At 45.5% G+C, this 18026-nt stretch overlaps 1 protein-coding gene across 2 annotated transcripts in view; it reads left to right on the top strand.

The window, feature by feature from the left end:
- The first annotated feature begins 1591 nt into the window (after nt 1-1591).
- LOC129853130 (hyaluronan and proteoglycan link protein 1-like) overlaps nt 1592-18026 on the top strand; it is a 31296-nt gene continuing 14861 nt past the window's right edge. For both annotated transcript variants that reach the window (XM_055918854.1, XM_055918853.1), the window contains exon 1: nt 1592-1874. In XM_055918854.1, coding sequence (XP_055774829.1) covers nt 1787-1874 — 88 coding nt within the window. In that variant the 5' untranslated portion in view covers nt 1592-1786. The remainder of the gene's footprint in view (nt 1875-18026) is intronic.

The raw sequence follows: 18026 nt of genomic DNA, 5'->3' as shown, positions 1-18026 counted from the left end.
ATAGAAAATTAGTTTGCGGCATTAATCTAGTAAAACAATACTGCTGAAATCTGCTCACATCCAAAATGAACTGGTTGAATGGTAAGTTTGGCTGCAGAATAGTGGCTGTGTTTCCTGGATCTACGTTTGTCCCTGAGGTTTGTCTGCCAGTGTTTCCTTCACTGTGGGTGAAAAGTATCTCAATCATAGCTGTGCTAGCTAGCTAGCCTTCATTAGAGGAGAACACTATGTTGTGGTAAAATCCCCCAGAGTCATACATTATATCTACTTTCTAGCCTGTACATACCCTGTTCTATTTAGCTAGCTTGCTGTTGCTAGCTAATTTGTCCTGGGATATAAACACTGAGTTGTTATTTTACCTGAAATGCGCAAGGTCCTCTACTCCAACAATTACTCCACACATAAAACAATTAAACCACACATAAAACTGTCAACCGAATCGTTTCTAGTCATCTCTCCTTCTAGTCTTCTATTTTAGCCCTTGGCAATGCAGACGCTTGTTGGCCGCGCGCGAGCAGTGTGGGTGCAATAATTTAATAATATAGATATCTACATTTATTTTGCAACGCTCGCACATTGTAGTCAGCCTGTCAGGCAGTAATCTATGCGATATTGCAACTCATGAACCGTACATTGAATTCCCTTGCATTTTAGGTCAATCTCAACTGAATCCCACCACTACCACTAACTTAGGTCCTGTGTGGCTCAGGTTGTGGGTTCGATTCCCACGTGGGACCAGTATAAAATAATATGAAAACGTATGAACTCACTACTGTAATTTGCTTTGGATTAGCTTATGTTTGGCGTTCAGATCTTAAGTAAGATATCTGGTGGATGGCGGTCTAGGTGGGGAGGATGTCATTAGCTAGGGCTTTAGTCTATACAACAGGGGCCCATAGGGTCTTCTCTGACAGGGGTGTTGTCACAGTTCAGGGGGTGTAAAAGAAAGATAGAAAGAGAAAAAAGTTTCCATTTCCCCAGCTGTAGCAACTCTTATGATCGAGAGGCCCAGGGCACCGTCTATGGTGTGTTCTTCCACTCCCAATGGTGCTGTCACTCAAGGACCATCCGGAAAGCTGAGAAAACTATTAGAAAAGACCACCCCTCACCAACCACTCCTCACGCACCCCCCCCCCCCCCCTCACGCCCCTCACCGCTCCCTCTTCACACCCCTCACGCCCCCCCTCACGCCACTCACCCCCCCTCCTCACCCCCCCAAAGTCCTGGAGGTGTTTCTTTGTTCAGTGAACTAAGTCCTGGAGGTGTTTCTTTGTTCAGTGAACTAAGTCCTGGAGGTGTTTCTTTGTTCAATGAACTAAGTCCTGGAGGTGTTTCTTTGTTTAGTGAACTAAGTCCTGCAGGTGTCATATCAACAAAGGGGACACTTTGAGGCCAATATAGTGTACCTTTTCTGCCCCTCTGGGAGTCCAACGTGAAGGAACATAACGTTGTGGGGAGGTTGAGGAGAGCTGTTCATAAATGACGTGGCTGAGTGAAGCCTATACAGAGCTATGTAGAGCCAGAGCGATGGGGAGGGGGAGTGGTCTCAGCCATGCTGGGCTACAATAAAAGAGACCTCATATCTGTGGAGTCCAAACTGTCCAGTAGCACTACCGGTGGCTGCTGTTCCAGGGTTACTGGCACACCTCATAAAAGAAAGAAAATAAAGAAAACAAACAAAGAGCTCTTGATTCTGATTCCTTTGTAACCTTGCTAATTAGTGTGATTTTTATTTTTGCATTTCCAGTGAAGAGGCCCCTTGGTGTGAAAAAAAAAGAAAGAGAAAATGATCACCCTGCTTTGCACCGTTTTTCTTTCCCTGACCAGCAGTGTGTACAGCGAGACCCCTGCTTCTCCACCAGCCAACACAGCAGGTAAGAGTGTGTGTGTGTGTGTGTGTGTGTGTGTGTGTGTGTGTGTGTGTGTGTGTGTGGGTACAGGGGTGTGTATGTAGTGTCTGTACATGTGCGTGTACTATGGGGCCTCAGTAAAGTGGTACCATAGACTTATAACAGCAGGGTAATTGTAGTGGTTGGTAATAGAAGCCTCTCTGGGCTGCCATACACAGTCTGACTCACCACTGACTTATCAACTGCTTACGGCTGGCCACTGGCTGAGCATAAATCAGCCTGTCACTCACAAGGGCTCACTGTCCACACGTCACAATCTACTGGTTTTACACTGTATATTTGGACAAAACTATTATTTTCAGAATTTAAATGTGGCCAAACCCTTCTTTTTACTCTGAAAATGAGTCACTGTTTCCATTGTAGCTCAAATTATTATTACTATTATTATACCTTTATTCAACAAGGAACACAGACTGAGACCAAGGTCTCTTTTACAGCTGGGCCCTGCGTATACATGTTTACACATACAGTTTAGGTACAATGAATAAAAAAATTAACAAAACGATCACAGATAACACAAAAGAAATACAGCAACACATTTCATTTACACATAGGTTATTCTACTAACAGCACAAGAACCTGCATTACCCGAAACAGTTACAAGCAATACAAAAATAAAAATGCTCCAATAAATATTTAAAATGGGCAACAGGGGGACAAGAGTCTCAAGTTTAAGCTTAGTCTGCAGGCTTTTCCATAGGCAAAGAGCGTAACAGGAAAAGGCAGCCATACGCAACTCTGTGGAGATCGCATGGGCCTCAAGTGTAATCAATGCTTGAGACCTGGTTTTATGAATTATAATTATAGTGTTGATAAGTGATGATAAATAAGAAGGTAGCTTATTCAGAAGTGCTTTATAGACAAACACGAGAGCATGTTGTTCTCGTCTCACGGACAGCGAAGTCCAACCCACATTTTGATAAAAAACACAGTGGTGAGTTCTGTAGCTAGCACACGTAGTAAACCTAAGTGCGCAATGATAAGTAGCATCCAGCGATTTCAGTGTTGATGCCGTAGCATGCATGTAAATACAATTTTTCTTCTATTTGTAAAGGACAAACATGTTCTGTTTCTATATAGGAAGCCTAGCTTGATTTTTAGCCGTTTACAAAGTTCGTCAAAATGCATTTTAAAATTTGACTTATAGGTCAGAATTTGTCAAAATTGTGTTCTGATAAACTGTAGCTACGTGCTTATTATGTCTATTATGTTTTCCCCCACTGCATTCCTATTAGGAGGGAGTGAGAAGGGGGAAATTGGAAAAGTACTTTTTCAGACTGCACCTGCTCCAGCTACATCCTTAAGTATTATTTGAAATAGCACCTGTAGCCTAAATCAAATACTGTGGGTTATCTTACTGCCAAATGCAATAGTCAAATACTACTAAGAAACACATTGGTCTAGCTCAAACCGGAGTCTCAATGTACAAGGTTAAGAGTAGTAAGAGATGTAATTTCTTCAGTCTGTCAGGCTGACTCAGGGGATTTGAGCAGTAGCACGGCAGACAGAGAAACACGGCCAAGTAGGAAAATGCACTTTCTCAGAGACTGTAGATGAGATTCTGTCCTGTCTGTGCAAAAGTTTGTTCTACTCATGTGGGCTGATGTCAGAAATGTGTGTGTGTGTGTGTGTGTGTATGTGTGTGTAGCCCCATGATGTCGTAACCTTGGCTCTGGCCGGCACCCAGCCCAAATCTAAACAGTAGATCTTTATTCTAACCCTATGGAAAAGAAGCCTTAATGTACACTTATGCCAGGGGCGTTGCCTGCTCCACTGACTCACCCAGGCCTCTGTGGGAATCCTTAGTGGTACATGCATTTTGACAAGAACAGGGTTAAGATTAACAGCCACAGTAAAACGTATAGAGCTCAACTATAGCCAAATTACTCTCCTTTTCCCACTGAGGTAATGGTCTGTTAACTCTGGGGATTTTTTTGGGGCTGGTGCTTGGACAGGACTGGGGATTGGACAGGGCTGGGGCTTGGACATGGCTGGGGCTTGGAAAGGACTGGGGATTGGACCTGGCTGGTGTTTGGACAGAGCTGGGGCTTGGACAGAGCTGGGGCTTGGACAGAGCTGGGGCTTGGACAGGGCTGGGGCTTGGACAGGACTGGGGATTGGACAGGGCTGGGGCTTGGACAGGGCTGGGGCTTGGACAGGACTGGGGATTGGACAGGGCTGGGGCTTGGACAGGGCTGGGGCTTGGACAGGGCTGGGGCTTGGACAGGACTGGGGCTTGGACAGGGCTGGGGCTTGGACAGGACTGGGGCTTGGACAGGGCTGGGGCTTGGACAGGGCTAGGGCTTGGACAGAGCTGGGGCTTGGACAGAGCTGGGGCTTGGACAGGACTGGGGATTGGACATGGCTGGGGTTTGGATAGGGCTGGGGCTTGGACAGGGCTGGGCAATGGACAGGACTGGGGATTGGACTTAAGTAGGGTTTGGTTGGAACTGGGCCTGGGATGAGACTTATACAGGGTTGGGCTGGAGCTGGGGTTTGGGCTTGGGCTTGGACTCAGGCAGGGTTGGGGGTGAGGCTATAGGCTTTGACATAGTTGGTGCCTGGGAAGGGGCTTGGGCTCGGACTTGTGTGGGAGGGGGTTGGTGCTGTGTCAGGAGGGGGCTGTGATGCTGGTACAGCAAGTGAAGTTTGATGTGAAAGTTTAAAGTAACTGTCCAGTTTTTCCACATTTCTATGAAATATGATCTATAATTAATTAAAATATGAGTGAAAATATTTCCTTTCCAAAAGTATAATTAACTATGATAAAAAGCAGATTTTCTGTGTTGTAATGATACGGGCCAACCCCAACAACAGAATGGTGTGGACGTATACTGGTCATTAAAAATATTATTGCGAGTAGACCGCTGATTGGCCATCTCAGCCAATGAGGCAGGAGACATCATTCTCTATGAGGAAATATCAAGCATTTTTTAAACGGTCTGTTTGAGATACAAGTTTGAGCTGTTTTTTAATAAATGTTTTATTTATGCTTTGGCCACAAATACCAGGATATGATGAGTCAACAACATTATTTGGGTATGAGTTAAGAGAATACTAACTTTTAAAACCCGAGCTTTTTACTGAACAATTACTTTAAGACAGGTCTGATTTATAAGGTGATGGCAACAGCCAAGAAGTCATGGTGACATCATAATACCATTCCCAGAGTATGTGTGTGTTTAAGAGAGTTGAGGTGTGTATGTGTGTGCATGTGTTCGTACACACATGTGTCCGTGTATGAGAGTGAGTGCACGTTTTTTGGGCTCGTACGGGGTTGTGTGTGTGTAGGCGTGTACCTTGGTCACAGCTGCCTGTTAACTAGATCTCCCTGTTGACTCAGGAGCAGAGCTGCAGGATGTTGTAGAGGATAGCATGTCTAGCTGGTCGGGGTGGGTGTGGTTTTACACTGGATGACACACATGTAGTTACAGCTGTGTAACATACTCTCTGTATACATACTGATTCAAGATTATAGGTTAATTAGTGACTAATCAACTTGCTCGGTTGCTCTTCAACGTCTCAAAGACCACAGTAAAACTAAGTTAATGAACACTAGGTTAGGATAACATTATGAAGTGCCTGTAGACTCTGAACATGTAGGTCACATGGCAACGTTGGACCATTATGATGTTACTGTCAATTTATTACTCTCTCAGATACAGCTGTTTTCAATCACTCAGTACGATAACATTTTACGGAGAGAGAATTGTATATGATCGTAAAATGGCAGTAGGTCATGGCTACTACGGTACTTTTGTACTTTTGTCATGCACTTATTCTCTCCTCTTTTTCATTCAACCCCCACCTTCAAAAGCCTTAGTTCTAAGGGCCCGGGGCTGGGTTTCTACTAAGCTAACATGTGGATGGTCATACTCAGGATCATTGAACTATTTCATTTAACATTTTTGGACCCCTATACGAATGAAAAATAAATGAGAAAAAGCTATTTGATGAAGCATTGAATTTGGCCTTATTGCTGTTAGCCCCGTAGAAACACACTGAAGATGGTGCAGACGGAGAAGGACGACATCTTACGAGTTCCAATATAGTGAAATTCATTATGTTTATCTTGACTTTTTTTGTACAGTAAGTTCATATTATTATCACATATGACAGCGAAGCACTTCTGGACATCAGATCGCCAGTTAATAATCCTTGATTTCAACTTCAACAAGAGTATTCTGTCATAGAAACTTGAAAGCTGCTATATTATATGTCTTACTGCTGAAACGTGGCTGGATGATGAAGCTATGCACGTAGTACTCGGTGGATTCTCCATCCAGTGGCAGGATCGGTCGGTGGCTTTAGGGAAATCGAAAGGAGGCGAAGTGTTTACAAAAAATAATAATAATAACAACTGGTGTGCTACTTCTAGTGTGAAGGAAATCTCTAGCTTTGGCTCACCTGATACCATCCTACTGCAACAACCCTCACACGGGAGCCCCTCAGGGGTGTGTGCTTAGTCCCCTACTGTACTCCTTGTTCACCAACAACTGTGTGGTCACGCACGACTCCAACACCATCATCAAGTGGTGTTAACACGATGTTGACAGTCTTGATCATCGACAGCGATGAGTCAGCCTACAGGGAGGAGGTCAGAGATTTAGCAGTGTGGTGCCAGGACAACAACGTCTCCCTCAACGTCAGTAAGACCAAAGAGCGGATCGTGGACTATATGAGAAAGAAGCCTCCCGAGTGGCGCAGAGGTCTAAGACACTGCCGTCCTTGAGGCGTCACTACAGATCCTGGTTTGATCCCGGTCTGTGTCGCAGCTGACCGCGACCGGGAGACCCATAAGGCGATGTACAATTGGCCCAGCGTCGTCCAGGTCATGGGAAGGTTTGGCTGGCCGAGATGTCCTTGTCCCATTGAGCTCTAGCAACTCCTGTGGCACGCTGACATGGTCACCATATGTACAGTGTTTCCTCCGACACATTGGTGCGACTGGCTTCCAGGTTAAGCGAGCAGTGAGGCTTGGCAGGGTCGTGTTTCGAAGGACGCATGACTCTCGACCTTCGCCTATTCCGAGTCCATACGGGAGTTACAGCGATGGGACAAGACTGTAACTACCAATTGGGGAGAAAAATATTTGGGGGAGAGGGGAGAGCTCTTCGATGGGGTTGTTGTGGAACAGGTTGAGAGCTTCAAGTTCCTTGGCTTTCCTCATCACAAAGGACTTAATGTGGTCCACACACACCCGCACAGTTGTGAAGAGGGCAATGCAGCGCCTCTTCTCCTCAGGATGTTGAAAAGATTTGGCATGGGCCCTCAGATCCTCAAAAGGTTTGACAGCTGCACCATCGAGAGAATCTTGACTGACTGCATCACTGCTTGCTTTTGCAATTGCACCGCCCTTGACCACAAAGAGCTACAAAGGGTAGTGTGGACAGACCAGTATATCACTGAGGGCTCCCTGCCATCCATGAACTCTATATCAGGTGGTGTCAGAGGAAAACCTGACTAATTACCAAAGACTCCAGCCACCCAAGCCATAAACTGTTCACTCTGCTACCATCCGGCAAACGGTACTGGAGCATCGGCTCTCGAACAAACAGGCTCCAAGATTTGATTTGACAGCTTCTACACACAAGCCATAAGACTGTTAAATAGCCAGACTGCTAAATGGTCATTTAATGTCACCAGAACTATCTGCACTGATTCTATCTTGCACTGATCCTACCCGCCCTCATTAGAATTTATATACACACCAAAATAACACGTACTCACACACTATACTGTCATTCCCAAACAAAACCCTCACACATTCAAACACTACATACGGACACACACACATAGAACACACACACGCATACCGACACAGAACAAACACATATACAGTGCATTCGGAAAGTATTCAGATCCCTTTACATTTTCCACATTTTGTTACGTTACAGCTTTACTCTAAAATTGATTAAATAAATAAAAAATCTCATCAATCTACACACAATACCCCATAATGACAAAGTGAAAACAGCTTTTTGTTGTTGTAAATTTATAAAAAATAAAAACAGAAATACCTTAATACCACATGTTCAGATCCTTTGCTATGAGACTCGAAATTGATTTCAGGTGCATCCTGTTTCCATTGATCATCCTTGAGATGTTTCTACAACTTGATTGGACATGATTTGAAAAGACAAACACCTGTCTATATAAGGTCCCACAGTTGACAGTGCATGTCAGAGCAAAAACCAAGCCATGAGGTCAAAGGAATTGTCCTTAGAGCTCCGAGACAGGATTCTGTCGAGGCACAGATCTGGGGAAGGGTACCCAAAAATGTATACAGCATTGAAGGTCCCCAAGAACACAGTGGCCTCCATCATTCTTCAATGGAAGAAGTTTAGAACCACCAAGACTCTTCCTAAAGCTGGCCGGCTGGCCAAAGGGCCTCCCTGACCAAGAACCCAATGGTCTCTCTGACAGAGTTCTAGAGTTCCTCTGTGGAGATGGGATAACCTTCCAGACGGACAACCATCTCTGCAGCACTCCACCAATCAGGCCTTCATGGTAGAGTGGCCAGACGGAAGCCACTCCTCAGTAAAAGGCACATGACAGCCTGCTTGGAGTATGCCAAAAGGCACCTAAAGACTCTCAAACCATGACAAACAAGATGCTCTGGTCTGATGAAACCAAGATTTTACTCTTTGGACTGAATGCTAAGCATCACGTCTGGAGGAAACCTGGCACCATCCCTACGGTGAAGCATGGTGGTAGCAACATCATGCTGTGGGGATGTTTTTCAGTGGCAGGGACTGGGAGACTAGTCAGGACCGAGGGAAAGATGAACAGAGCAAAGTACAGAGAGGTTCACCTTACAACAGGTCAACAGCCCTAAGCACACAACCAAGACAACGCAGGAGTGGATTCAGCACAAGTCTCTGAATGTCCTTGAGTGGCCCAGCCAGTGCCTGGACTTGAACTCAATCGAAACATTTCTGGAGAGACCTGAAAATAGCTGTGCAGCAACACTCCCCATCCAACCTGACAGAACTTGAGAGGATCTGCAGAGAAGAATGGGAGAAACTCCCCAAATACAGGTGTTCCAAGCTTGTAGCGTCAAATCCAAGGCAGTAATCGCTGCCAAAAGTGCTTTAACAAAGTACTGAGTAAAGGGTCTGAATACTTATGTAAATGTGATATTTTAGTTTTAAAAAAACTGAATAATCAAATTTTTTGGATCACAAAAGATCAAACATTTCTAAAACCTCTTTTTGCTTCGTCATTATGGGGTATTGTGTGTAGACTGATGAGGGGAAAAATATAGATTTTATACATTTTAGAAAAAGGCTGTAACGTAACAAAATGTGGAAAGTCAAGTGATCTGAACACTTTCCGAAAGCACTGTAAATACACTCATGCATTTTTACACTCATCATTTGTGCTGCTACTCAGTTCTTTATTTTACTCTTATAATTATCTATCCTGATGCCTAGTCACTTTACCCTGCCTTCATGTGCGTACAGTTGAAGTCTGAGTTTAACATACACCTTAGCCAAATACATTTAAACTCAGTTTAACAATTTCTGATATTTACTCCAAGTAAAAAATCCCTGTCTTAGGTCAGTTAGGATAACCACTTTATTTTAAGAATGTGAAATTTCAGAATAATTGTAACGGCTGTCTAATTCCTCCTCGGATGAGGAGAAGGTGTAGGGATCGGACCAAAACGCAGCGTTGTATGAAGACATAAATTAATTTATGTCTTCATGTCTTATGTCAGCCTACCTTAATATGGTTCTCAATCAGAGGAAACGTCAAACACCTGCCTCTAATTGAGAACCATATCAGGCAACACATTTAACCCAACATAGAAACACATAACATAGAATGCCCACCCCAACTCACGCCCTGACCAACTAAACACATACAAAAACAAGGAAAACAGGTCAGGAACATGACAGAACCCCCCCCCCCCCCCCCTCAAGGTGCGAACTCCGGGCGCACCACCTAAAGTCTAGGGGAGGGTCTGGGTGGGCATCTGTCCACGGTGGCGGCTCCGGCTCCGGACGTGGTCCCCACCCCACCATAGTCAAACCCCGCTTCCGTAGCCTCCTCCAAATGGCCACCCTCCAAATTAACCCCACTGGATTGAGGGGCAGCTCCGGACTGGGGCTCTGGCTGCTCCTGTCTGGCGGAAGGCTCTGGCTGCTCCTGTCTGGCGGAAGGCTCTGGCTGCTCCTGTCTGGCGGAAGGCTCTGGCTGCTCCTGTCTGGCGGAAGGCTCTGGCTGCTCCTGTCTGGCGGAAGGCTCTGGCTGCTCCTGTCTGGCGGAAGGCTCTGGCTGCTCCTGTCTGGCGGAAGACTCTGGCTGCTCCTGTCTGGCGGAAGGCTCTGGCTGCTCCTGTCTGGCGGAAGGCTCTGGCTGCTCCTGTCTGGCGGAAGGCTCTGGCTGCTCCTGTCTGGCAGACGGCTCTAGCGGCTCCTGTCTGGCAGACGGCTCTAGCGGCTCCTGTCTGGCAGACGGCTCTAGCGGCTCCTGTCTGGCAGACGGCTCTGAAGGCTCCTGTCTGGCAGACGGCTCTGAAGGCTCCTGTCTGGCAGACGGCTCTGAAGGCTCAAGACAGACGGGCGGCTTTGAAGGCTCAGTACAGACGGGCGGCTTTGAAGGCTCAGGACAGACGGATAGTTCAGACGGCATTGGGCAGACGGGCAGTTCAGGCGCCGTTGGGGAGACGGCAGACTCTGGCCCGGCTGAGGCGCACTGTAGACTTGGTGCGTGGTGCCGGAACTGGAGGTACCGGGCTAAGGACACGCACCTTCAAGCTAGTGCGGGGAGCAGCAACAGGACGCACAGGACTCTGGAGGTGCACAGGAGGCTTGGTGCGTGGTACCGGAACTGGAGGTACTGGGCTGGAGACACGCACCACAGGGCTAGTGCGTGGAGGAGGAACAGGGCTCTGGAGACACACAGGAGGCTTGGTGCGTGGTGCAGGAACTGGTGGTACCGGGCTGAAGACGCGCACCATAGGGCTAGTGCGTGGAGGAGGAACAGGGCTCTGGAGACACACAGGAAGCCTGGTGCGTGGTGTAAGCACTAGTGGTACTGGGCTGGGGGGGGAGGTGGCACCGGATATTCCGGACCATGCAGGCGTACTGGCTCCCTTGAGCACTGAGCCTGCCCAACCTTACCTGGTTGTATGCTCCCCGTAGCCCGACCAGTGCGGGTTATTACACCTCCCCGCACTGGGCTGTGTAGGCAAACCGGGGACACCATGCGTAAGGCTGGTGCCATTCATGACATCCGGCTCAATACTCAATCTAGCCTTGCCAGTGCAGGGAGGTGGAATAACCCGCACTGGGCTATGCACACGTACAGGAGACACCGTGCGCTCTACCGCATAACACGGTGTCTGCCCGTACTCTCGCGCTCCACAGTAAGATCGGGGAGTGGGCGCAGGTCTCCTACCTGACTTCGCCACACTACCCTTTAGCCCCCTCCCCCCCCCCCAATACATTTTTGGGCATGACTAACAGGCTTCCTACCGCGTCTTCGTGCTGCCTCCATTCGCCGGTATCCCTCCTCACACTGCGCCCACCTGTCGATCTCCTCCCACGTAGTGTTGCCCAGATCCTTCTCTTGCTTCCGTGCTGCCTCCTCATACCGCCGCCTCTCGGCTTTAGCTGCCTCCAGCTCTTCACGAGGGCGGCGATATTCTCCTGGCTGTGCCCATGGACCTTTACCATCCAATATTTCCTCCCATGTCCATGAATCCTGCGATCGCTGTTGCTTTCTCCCACGCCGCTTGGTCCTTGGTAGGTGGGTGATTCTGTAACGGCTGTCTAATTCCTCCTCCTCGGATGAGGAGAAGGAGTAGGGATCGGACCAAAACGCAGCGTTGTATGAAGACATAAATGAATTTATTAAACAAGACGAACACTGACACGAAACACACTTGAATAACTACAAAACAACAAAATGACGTAGACAGACCTGAACATGTGAACTTACAATATAACACGAAGAACGCACGAACAGGAACAGACTAAACAAACGAAACAGTCCCGTGTGGTGCGACAGACACAGACACAGGAACAATCACCCACCAACAAACAGTGAGAACAGCCTACCTTAATATGGTTCTCAATCAGAGGAAACGTCAAACACCTGCCTCTAATTGAGAACCATATCAGGCAACACATTTAACCCAACATAGAAACACATAACATAGAATGCACACCCCAACTCACGCCCTGACCAACTAAACACATACAAAAACAAGGAAAACAGGTCAGGAACGTGACAATAATAGTAGAGCGAATGATTTATTTCAGCTTTTATTTCTTTCATCACATCCCCAGTGGGTCAAAAGTGTACATACACTCAATTAGTATTTGGTAGTATTGCCTTTAAATTGTTTAACTTGGGTCAAATGTTTCGGGTAGCCTTCCACAATAAGTTGGGTGAATTTTGGTCCATGTATCTAGGCCTCCTTGCTCGCACACGCTTTTTCAGTTCTGCCCACACATTTCTATGGGATTGAGGTCAGGGCTTTGTGATGGCCACTCCAATACCTTGACTTTGTTGTCCTTAAGCCATTTCACCACAACTTTGGAAGTATGCTTGGGGTCATTGTCCATTTAGAAGACCCATTTGCGACTAAGCTTTAACTTCCTGACTGATGTTTTGAGATGTTGCTTCAAAATATCCACATAATTTCTCTGCCTCATGATGCCATCTATTTTGTGAAGTGCATCAGTCCCTCCTGCAGCAAACCACCCCCAAAACACGATGCTGCCACCGGGATGGTGTTCTTCGGCTTGCAATCCTCCCCCTTTTTCCTCCAAAAATAACGATGGTCATTATGGCCAAACAGTTCTATTTTTGTTTCATCAGACCAGAGGACATTTCTCAAAAACTATGATCTTTGTCCCCATGTGCAGTTGCAAACCATAGTCTGGCTTTTTTATGGCGGTTTTGGAGCAGTGGCTTCTTCCTTGCTGAGCGGCCTTTCAGGTTATGTTGATATAGGACTCGTTTTACTGTGGATATAGATAATTCTGTACCTGTTTCTTCCAGCATCTTCACAAGGTCCTTTGCTGTTGTACTGGGATTTATTTGCACTTTTTGCACCAAAGTATGTTCACCTTACGAGACAGAACGTGTCTCCTTCCTGAGCGGTATGACGGCTGACTGGTCCCATGGTGTTATTTCTTGCGTATTATTGTTTGTACAGATGAATGTGGTACCTTCAGGCGTTTGGAAATTGCTCCCAAGGATGAACCAGACCTTGACTGATTTCTTTTGATTTTCCCATGATGTCAAGCAAAGAGGCACTGAGTTTGAAGGTAGGCCTTGAAATACATCCACAGGTACACCTCCAATTGACTCAAATTATGTCAATTAGCCTATCAGAAGCTTCTAACGCCATGACATAATTTCTGGAATTTTCCAAGCTGTTTGCAGGCACAGTCAACTTAGTGTATGTAAACGTCTGACCCACTGGAATTGTGATACAGTGAATTATAAGTGAAATAATCTGTCTGTAAACAATTGTTAGAAAAATGACTTGTGTCATGCACAAAGTAGATGTCCTAACCGATTTTCCAAAACTATAGTTTGTTAACAAGCGATTTGTTGAGTGGTTGTTAAACGAGTTTTAATGACTCCAACCTAAGTGTATGTAAACTTCCCACTTCAACTGTATCTACCGCAAGTACCTCATACCTCTTCACATTGATTTGTTTTTTGTACATAGCTCCATTATTGTGTATTTTATTTTATTCCTCTTACTCAGCATGAAAAGGTTTGTAAGCAAGAATTTCACTATAAAGTCTACACCAGTTTTATTCGGCGCAAGTGATGAATACAATTTCATTTGAATAACAAATTCATACATGGAAAGAAAGATGGGTGTCATAGAGAAAAACAGAGAACACCATCATATTCATGAGAGTCTCATCTTTCCATCGAGGTGCCATATTAGTTTGCACAATTCAGATGTTTTTTGGAGAAGACCAATTTCCGGGATGTGTCCTGGTCTGACAAACAGTGCTGTACCTCTGCCACCTTCCACAGACATTTTAATGGGGATTGTTTTATTATGCTAATTCGATTTGTGAATAAGTGGGGGGGAAATGGTTGGAAATGGTTTAATGAACAGTTTGTATACGTTACATTGACATTTTAGTCATTGAGCAGATGCTCTTATCAAAAGCGACGTAAAGAAGCAATAAGGGTTACGTGCTTTGCTCAAGGTCACATTGACAGATTTGAACAAGCAACCTTTCCGTTACTTGCCCAATGCTCTTAACTGCTAGGCTACCTGCCAAACAAATAGCCCTGTGTAAATAAGCTAAGGCTTGATATACACTGAGTGTACAAAATATTAGGAACACCTTCCTGATATTGAGTTGCTCCCCCTTTTTCCTTCAGAACAGCCTCAATTCGATGGGGCATGGACTCTACCAGGTGTCGAAGGTGTTCCACAGGGACGCTGGGGTCATGCACGCCTGGTGCTTTTGATGAGGAGCCATTGTGTCATTCTGTAGCAGAAGTGGGATATACACTTGGCGTGCGTTTGGTCGGTAATGAGGGGATGGGTGGAGGAAAGAGCAGTTGGATTTAGGGCTATAGGGGAAGATAAAATGTGTAAGGCAGCCCCACTTCTGTTCTTTAAATCAGTCTACAGGATAGTTGCAACTGATAATGTATAGTCCGTGCTAGTAAATCCAGCCACGCATCGACTATGTGCTCTGTGTGCATAGAAGTATTGTGTTCTGGGATTTAGAGTTTGAGGTGAGAAACAGGGGTGGAGGAAGCTGGGGTGGAGGGAGAGATGACTGAACCGGGAAGCATTTAACCTGGAGCGCCTGGTAGTGGTTCTTGCATCCATGTTGAAAAGTATTTTCCCGTTGAAGAGCCAGTGGAACCGTTTTCAAGTCATGGCTTTGGTGTGGCTCAAGAAGCCCGCGGTTATACGACTCTCTGAGTGAGCCTCCGCCAGACAGATGTGGAACAGAACCCAAGAGAGATACAAAAGAGGAAGAAAAATAGAGGAAGAGACAGATGTAGAGAGATTCAGAGCAAATTAAAGAGGCACCAGGAGATAGTCAGGCACAGAAGGAGAGGGAGGAAGGGATACTGGCTAGGATGCCACTGGGACACCAGTTAGTACTGACAATTTGATCTATAACTCAAAAGGGGACTTAGTGTTCACCAAATGCTGCTGATTATTTCTCCAGACATATTCTGCTCAAAGGGAAGGGGATGTGAAAAGTCTGCTTTGCATCAAATCAAAGTTTATTGGTCGTGTACACAGTTTGGCAGATGTTATAGCAGGTGCAGTGGAGCGCCTATGTTTCTAGCTGCAACAATGCAGCAATATCTAGCAATACAATAACAATACACACCTAATTCAAAAGTTAATCCAAAAAGAACAAGAAATGAAGACCTATCAGAACGAGGTTGGTGGAACGTTAATGTTGGTGACACCTTAATTGGGCAGGACTAAGTGGAATGGTAGCTAATACATGCCATTCCATTTGCTCCATTCCAGACATTATTATGAGCTGTCCTGCCCTCCACTGCAGCAATATCAGAACAAGCAATGTCAACAGAGGTGTGATACCCATAGGGGGTACAGGAGCATGTGCCAACAGATTTGTCCTGTTTAAAAAATATATATACACCAAAACATTAAGGACACCATGACATGGATTGACCAGGTGTATCCAGGTGAAAGCTATGATCCCTTATTGATGTCACTTGTTAAATCCACTTCAATCAGTGTAGATAAAGGGGAGGAGGCAGGTTGAAGATGGATTTTTAAGCTTTGAGCCAGTCGAGACATGGGTTGTGTATGTGTGCCATTCAGAGGGTGAATGGGCAAGAAACAATATTTAAGTGCCTTTGAACGAGGTATGGCAGTGGGTGCCAGGCACACCGGCTTGTGTGAAGAACTGCAATGCTGCTGGGTTTTTCACACTCAATAGTTTCCCGTGTGTATCAAAAATGATCCACCACCCAAAGGACATCCAGACAACTTGACATAACTGTGGGAAGTATTGGAGTCAACATGGGCCTGCATCCCTGTGTAACGCTTTTGATACCTTGTAGAGTCCATGCCCCGACAAATTGAGGCTGTTCTGAGGGCAAAAGAGGGGGTTCCTTGGATGAGATGGGAGAACCTGCCATAAGAACAACAGTCTCTGCAGCACTTCACAAATCTGGGCTTTATGGGAAAGAGGCCAGAAGGAAGGCACCCCTGAGAAAAATGCAACACTTTGGCCTGAATGAAAAGCTCTATGTCTGGAGTAAACCAGGCACATCTCATCACCCGTCTAACACCATCAGTACCGTAAAGCATGGTGGTGGCAACATCATGCTATGGGGATGCTTTTGAGCAGCAGGGACTGGGAGGCTGGTAAGGATAGAGGGAACAATTAATGGAGCCAGATACAGGCAAATCCTTGATGAGAACCTGATTCAGAGTACAAACGACCTGAGACTGGGGCGAAGATTTATGTTCCAACAAGACAATGACCCCAAGCATACAGCCAAAGCAACGCTGGAATGGCTTCAGAACAAGAATGTGAAAGTCCTTGAGTGGTCCAGCCAAAGCCGACTTGAATCCCATTGAAAATCTCCCCATCTAATTTAACAGAGCTTGAGAAAAGCTGCGAGGAATAATGGGAGGAAATCCCCAAATCCAGATGTGCAAAACTGATACAGACATACCCAAGGTGACTCAAAGCTATAATCGCCGCCAAAGGTGCTTTGACAAAGTATTGACTCAGGGTTGTGAATACCTATGTAAATGAGATATTTCTGTATTTTGCAAAAATGTGTAAAAACATGTTTTCACTTTGTCATTATAGGGTATTGTGTTCAGATGGGTAAGAAAAAATATATTTAATATATTTTGAATTCAGGCTGTAACACAACACAATGTGGAATAAGTCAAAGTGCATGACACAAGTCATTTTCCAATAATTGTTTACAGACAGATTATTTCACTTAATTCACTGTATCACAATTTCAGAGGGTCAGACGTTTACATACACTAAGTTGACTGTGCCATTAAACAGCTTGGAAAATTCCAGGAAAAATGTCATGAGTTTAGAAGCTTCCGATAGGCTAATTGACATAATTTGAGTCAATTGGAGGTGTACCTGTGGATGTATTTCAAGGCCTACCTTCAAACTCAGTGCCTCTTTGCTTGACATCATGGGAAAATCAAAAGAAATCAGTCAAGGTCTGGTTCATCCTTGGGAGCAATTTCCAAACACCTGAAGGTACCATTGTCATCTGTACAAACAATAATACGCAAGAATAAACACCATGTAACGGATTTCTTCATCCGAAGAGGAGGAGCAGGGATTCAACCAAAATGTAGCGTTGTCATAGGACTTAATGAATTTATTGAACAAGACAAAAACGAACTATACTTGAATAACTAACAACTAACGACCTAGACAGAACTAACGACCTAGACAGACCTGGACATGCGAACTTACATACAACAAAGAACTCACGAACAGGAAAATGACTACACAAAAGAACGAACGTGCAAACAAACCGAGACAGTCCCATGTGGCGCGACAAACACAGACACAGGAGACAACCACCCACAACAATCAATGTGAAAACACCTACCTTAATATGGCTCTCAATCAGAGGAAATGAAAACCACCTGCCTCTAATTGAGAACCATATCAGGTCACCCTTTACCAACAAAGAAACACATAACATAGACTGCCCACCCAAACTCACGCCCTGACCGACTAACACATACAAAATAACAGAAAACCGGTCAGGAACGTGACACACCATGGGACCACGCAGCTGTCATACCGCTCAGGAAGGAGACCGTCTCCTAGAGATTAACATACTTTGGTGCGAAAACTGCAAATCAATCGCAGAACAACAGCAAGGACCTTGTAAAGATGCTGGAGGAAACGGGTACAAAAGTATCTATATCCACAGTAAAATCAGTTCAATATCGACATAAACTGAAAGGCCGCTCAGCAAGGAAGAAGCCACTGCTCCAAAACCGTCATAAAAAAGCCAGACTATGGTTTGCAACTGCACATGGGGACAAAGATCATAGATTTTGAAGAAATGTCCTGTGGTCTGATGAAACAAAAATAGAACTGTTTGGCCATAATGACAATC

Source organism: Salvelinus fontinalis, chromosome 4, assembly GCF_029448725.1.
Source record: "Salvelinus fontinalis isolate EN_2023a chromosome 4, ASM2944872v1, whole genome shotgun sequence".
In the NCBI taxonomy this organism is placed as follows: Eukaryota; Metazoa; Chordata; class Actinopteri; order Salmoniformes; family Salmonidae; genus Salvelinus; species Salvelinus fontinalis.
This window is presented reverse-complemented; position numbering and strand designations above follow the sequence as displayed.